Source organism: Symsagittifera roscoffensis, chromosome 3 (assembly GCF_963678635.1).
Source record: "Symsagittifera roscoffensis chromosome 3, txSymRosc1.1, whole genome shotgun sequence".
Taxonomy (NCBI): domain Eukaryota; kingdom Metazoa; phylum Xenacoelomorpha; order Acoela; family Convolutidae; genus Symsagittifera; species Symsagittifera roscoffensis.
Genome location: NC_087064.1, coordinates 12,074,991 through 12,080,976, shown reverse-complemented (window position 1 = coordinate 12,080,976; position 5,986 = coordinate 12,074,991). Strand labels below are relative to the sequence as shown.

Genomic DNA, 5,986 nt, shown 5'->3' with positions numbered 1-5,986 from the left:
TTGAAGTTTTATACGTTTTCTCGGGATAATTTGAATCAGCACTGTATTCGCTCTTCACTATTTGTTTTTGATTAGCCTAAAACACCTATTTTTCTCGACACTGAAACTATTTTTTTATTTATCAAAATCCAAACCAAGAGCAAAAAGGGGTTAGTGTGATACCATACTTAACAGTCCCCCTTACGATCCTTCAGCAAAAAAATCACCCCAATCTATAGTTCAATAATCACCCTTCCAATTGCTTCGTGACGTGGTCGGAACAACTAAATAAAACATTTCAGCTTTTAGAGTAAATCACAAATTTCACATGAAGCTTGATTTTAGTGGCTGACCATTAAAAGCTTATAAATAATTTGCTGTTAACACAAGCTACTATGGTGTACACTATCACAGGTCATAATTAAATTGCTTTCATTCACGATCAAAGTTAACAGAAATATGCTTGTAATTACACAACCACCAAATTCAAAAACTAAATTCTATTTTCATTATCACAACCAAGCAGAAAATCTATTATTGTGCCTCGCATATTAGCCCATAAATTACTTATCAAACAAGTTGCCGTTTAAATGAAAACTGGAACCTTCAGAATTTTTAGGATTCAGATTCTTACGAATCTTCGATTTTACTTGTTCTACGCAGCAAAGAAATTCTCTGAAAAAAAAAACTGATCATTTTGTACTTAAACCAGCAATAGCCTCATTGCAAAATTTGCTCATTTGATTCAAAAAATTCTCGTCAGTTTTTACGATTTCGAACATCAATAAAAACAGTCGGATTAAAACAAAACAGTCGGATTTCAATCGGATTAAAACAAAACTTGATTCTGATCCACCAAATTGCTCTCAAATGGCACCTGTAAACAGTCTTGTAGCCTTACGGTGACCATTCGAATCGGCGCTACCAAAACTTTACATCTATAATAAATAATTTCTGTAATGTGCTTGATTCGTGAACGAATTTATTAATATTTATATTATTTATTCTGACTGTCGTGGGGCATTTCTATCAAAATTAGAATTAGTCTAGAGAGAGTGATGCGTGCAATGAATTATTAAATGGGGAAAAAAGGTAGCGGAAAAAGGACAGGTGCAAAACGAGACCACGCGTGGAGATAAACTCACTGCACTTACCACGCCAATCTTTACCACGCACACAATCAAGTCAGTAAACTAAAGGAAAAAAAATCCGCAAAATTATCTGTACCATTAATCAGAACATTAAAATGGCACACATTATACTATACGTATTGCTTACACAATTTATGCACCTTTATTTCCAGAAACCTGGAGCCATTATGACATTCTGAACAACCTTTATGTGCATTTAAGAAAGCTCTTTTCTGCCACAGCTTCGATATGAAATGGACACCATAGCAAAAAAAAACATAAAACTGAACTAGATTAAATACCATCCTTCTTTTCAATCGGTGTCACAATTAATGAAAGCGCCGTAATTTGGTTGTGTTTCGCATCACCAAACAACACCAGCCACATGCCATGCCCCATTGTCCCAATCTACATGTCAAAACAAACGAAACACATCCTCAAAAGTCTTCAAGCTAATGATTTAACTACTGAAGCCAAACTGATTGAATCAAAATCGTACGAACAAAATTATTCTTCAAAACAACGTTGCTCCAGTTATACAGTTATACAACCTGTAAGCGCTCCTGGAAAATTATTTAGCTAGTGAACCGATCATGATTACTCAAATAAAACAGAATCCGAGATGAAAATAAGGCTTCGAAAGCGGAAAAAATTCCGACCAACTCTCATTCCGATTTCAGAAGACGGGGACTCGAATTCAAACTGTACCTCTGCTGTTTCTTCTGCGCTCTCAAACTACAACGAATCAGTTTTACATTCAGGTCGAGAAAGTCCCACAAGTGAACTTATAAACTGCACTGAGTATTATAACCGTGAGTTTTATCCATGCTCAGACACAGATTTGGAATCAAAAGCAAAAATTCAGACTTCTTTGGCAACAAATCCTTCCGAGCACCTATCCAAAACATCACACCTTGTAAAAGTTGAAACCAAAGAAAGCGCTGCAACAGTTCAACATAAAATATCCCAACATGAAAGCCAAACGGCCAAAAAACTCCCTGAAAAATATGGCGCTCAGCTGGCCAATTTTCAGTCATCTAGTCCGCACTATAGTAATAAGAACGGCTCAAGTCCTTCAAGCCAACTTCGAAGACGGAAATCTAAGATTCCAGTCCTTTCACGTAGGAAGTCTTTCGAGAACAACAATGCAGCTCAAACACAGGGTGCAATTGGTCTGGAAACGGCTCCTGCACAGGTATTAACAACTTATTTCATGGATAACAACATATGGTAAATAAATCCCAAAGACTATAAATCTCAATAATAAATAAACGGTGATCATTCTGTCAAAATCGAATTCATTAAAACTTTGTCCTGTTCCAGTCGGCAATGAAATATCCAATAACTAACAAGCTCGCTGGTTTAAAAAGAAGCAAAACAACGAGCCAGCTATTTTTCATTCGCTTCCCAAAAATTTATATTTCATATTTGTAGGCCAACATGTCACTGCCTGACCTTAGCGCAATGCGAACAGCTTTGAGGATGCCTCCCAACCTACAAAGGATAGAGGCTATGGTCGAGGCTGATGACTCGCTACGAATGACTAATCATCAGGCTAAGACGCCCACGAAACTTCCAGGGATCAAAGAGAATAACAACTTTTCATTCAGCAAACAGGCGACGGAAAACCTCCACTTGGTAACAAAAAATATTTCAACTCAAAGAAGAAATTTAAATATATATACTTTCAAAAGTTTTGAAATGAGAACAGCTTATCAAATTCAGGACGTAAAGTATTGCTGGATTTTGACATTTTAAAGGATAACAAAAAGAAAAATTTCGGACTTAAGAAACAGGACGAGTTTTTGCTTATTGAGCATTAAAAAACTTTCGCCGGTCGTTGACACTTGAAACTATTTCAGGGTCCCATTCTGGAATCAATTGAGGACCAGGACAAGCTGACTCTTCCAGAACTCCGTTGCGAGATCCTACGCAAACTACACAGACGAATGTCATCCCGAAAGAGCCCCGACCCAGAGGTAACTAACACACCTAGATTGAGGAAACCTATGCGAACAGCTCACAGTTATATCTAATTTCTTTAAATCTGAATACTTAACCCTTTTTACTCCGCTTTAATCCGGTACTCTGAACACAAATTAGTCATCAAGCTAAACGTGCGAAAACTGAAGCTTCCAATTTCAATACGGTAGTCATAATTGCCTCCAGCTTATCGGTCGAATTAATTTCGTACAGATTTTCCCACTTGATGCCTGATAATGTCTGAAAAATAAGGTTTCATATTATTTTCTTTTCTTTACTAACAGCTATTCGAAAGCAATTAAGGAGGGGGGGGGGGGCAATCAGGGCTTTGCGGTCTTGTTTTCTAGCTTTGACAAAAAATGTTCTATCTACTCTTACCATTACTCATAGGAAATCGAAACTCACATTAGTCTAAAGTGGGGAAAGCTGTACCGAGGACATTCTACACATTCTTAACCAACAAAACTGAAAAACCTTTGGCCACCAAAAAAAAACAAAAAAACATCCCACAATGGCCAAAAACGATTACCTGCGTAGGAAAGAAATGCTGCTATTGAAGTTCAACATTCATCTCAATTTCAATGCTATTAGCAAAAAACGAAGAAAAAAAATACATGTACCGGTTATAAGAAAAATGGTTGGAGTAAGATTGAAATTGAATCAAATTGAAATTGAATCATATTATTCAAAAAAAAATTCACGTCCAAATCAAGTTCAATTCTAAACATCTAATGAAACTGAAAACACGCACAATCTTCTTTCTTTTCTATATGTATAGATTTCAACTTTTTAATTAGCCAATAACCTCCTCGCAGAATCGCAAAACAAACAATATTGAACCACAAAAAGACAGAAAACAAAATATGTATTTAGTTTAAATTAAAAAAATTTCGCTTTAGATGAGCAGGGAAAGAGATCAAAATAGACGAAAACCAGCAGTCGCTTCCGGGAATAAGCTACCCTGGATGAGTCATTCCAGTCCGAACATCTCTTCAGAAGACCCAAAAAGTATGTTCAGTCCCCGAAAAACAGATATGACAACGGAAGACGATTTAGTCCAAATCAAAAAAGACGACCATGATCTCGCAACTCAGAAATTCATAGAACTCAAAAGATTGAGGGATTCACATGCAAAGCATCAACAAAACACAAAGTTCGAATGCGATTCACCGAGCTATAAATTATTGGAGTATTAGAGGATTAAATTTTTTAATTCATGACGAAAACTTTTTGTACAATATTAATTTAATTACGACACAAATCAAAGTATTCATTTTTTTTGAAATAAAAACATAAACAACAGACAGTTAGAAAAGAGTGAATGAACGCAAGTAAACAAAAAAAAACAGACTTACTTTTTGAAAAATCTCAAGTTTCGAACTTCCAAGAAAAAAAAACGGTAGACTTGAAGCTCTATGAATTTCTAAAACAATTCAGGATTGAGAATTTTGTGATAAAATAAACCCAATTTGAGAAAACTGAATTAATAGGTAAAATTTTCATTTCGCTGTCAAATCTGATAACTAAATTTCGTTTTCGAATTTAGAAGTTAATCACGTTTTTCGTTACCTTTCCAACCTCGCTGTTCGATAGTGGAGTTTACCTTCCTTGAAACAAAGGAAATGAACTGAATTTAAAGATAAATCAAAATCCAAACCGCAAAAAAGGGAAGTTCCTGAAAAAATTCATCACCTACATAGGAATCTGAACTTCGTTCATCGACTCTTAGCAAAGAGTTCAAGTATGAAAATTACGAGTGAGTAGGCAGCCCCTCCGGAAAAAAAATCAGAAAATTCAGTTTAGAAGAAGTGTTCGAGTACCTAAACTTCAGATCACCACATACTAACCACTTTTAGTACAAAAGTCTTAAATGGGAGCTCATATAATTGCTTGATATGAACATTAACACAGAGGCGAAGCGGAGCTTCGAATCACTTGCGATACCACAAAAAGAGCATTGCAAGCTAGCAGACAGGAAAGGTAAGAAGATTTCAAAGAAATTGGAAAGCTTTTCGAAGAAACCTCACCTAAAAAGCTTCAGAATGTTGCTTGACATGATGTTCGATTTGCCTTAAACACGTCCAGAAACGCATTTGTCGGCGTTTAAAAGAAACATTTTTAAGCGAAAACAAATTGCTGTTCGAACTATAAATTCTATTCTGCGATTTTTAACGTTTTGTCCGATCGGGAAGAAAGCATACAAATTATGGTTCCCTGGAATAACCGAAAGTTAGCTTAGTAAGCCGATAAATTATAAGCCGAATATATTTAAGCCGAAATTCTTTTCAAGCAAAAAAAATTTAAAAAGGAAATTATACGAAGTTGAAGCTAGTAGAATTACAAGCTGCAGGAGTAAATGAAAACATAAAAAGCAACTACAATAAAAACTGCATACAGCAAAAAAAATCTAAGATGTGGCAACTAAGCCGAAAAAACATGAGCAGACAAGTAAAAAGAAGACAAATTTTTGAAACGGAATAATATTTTCCGTTTGAAAAAAAAATAGGTCCTGGTCAGATTCACACCAAGGACCTTTGCTTTAAAGTTTATATCAATACTGGGAAATTTATTCAACATCGTTCGAATCACGACTGAAAGAGCTTCAGCATGATATATCACTCGACCCATTCCGACGATTATTTGTGGTACCTGATTTTGAGTGGAAAATAAAAAAAAACTATAACACACCCGAACACAAAGTTCCTCCCCAATTTCAATGGCCGGACCAAAACGTGAGAGCTCTTTTCTCTCCTCACCTAGCAAATTTTGGTCATCCCAAACTGATGTTTACCTGCGGCAAATGGATTATAATAATGAAGTGACTTTCTATATCCAAAACAAACCTGCAGCACTAACTTAACCCAGTAGTTTTTGCGACTCTTCAGAATTGAAAA

At 35.7% G+C, this 5,986-nt stretch overlaps 1 protein-coding gene across 1 annotated transcript; it reads left to right on the top strand.

Moving 5' to 3' along the window:
* Positions 1–1,102: 1,102 nt before the first annotated feature.
* LOC134842134 (uncharacterized) lies at positions 1,103–4,309 on the top strand. Its single transcript, XM_063858337.1, has 4 exons — positions 1,103–2,304; positions 2,544–2,747; positions 2,972–3,088; positions 3,992–4,309. The coding sequence occupies exons 1-4, from the start codon at positions 1,732–1,734 to the stop codon at positions 4,286–4,288; spliced, it is 1,191 nt and encodes a 396-aa protein (XP_063714407.1). The 5' UTR covers positions 1,103–1,731; the 3' UTR covers positions 4,289–4,309.
* Positions 4,310–5,986: the final 1,677 nt, after the last annotated feature.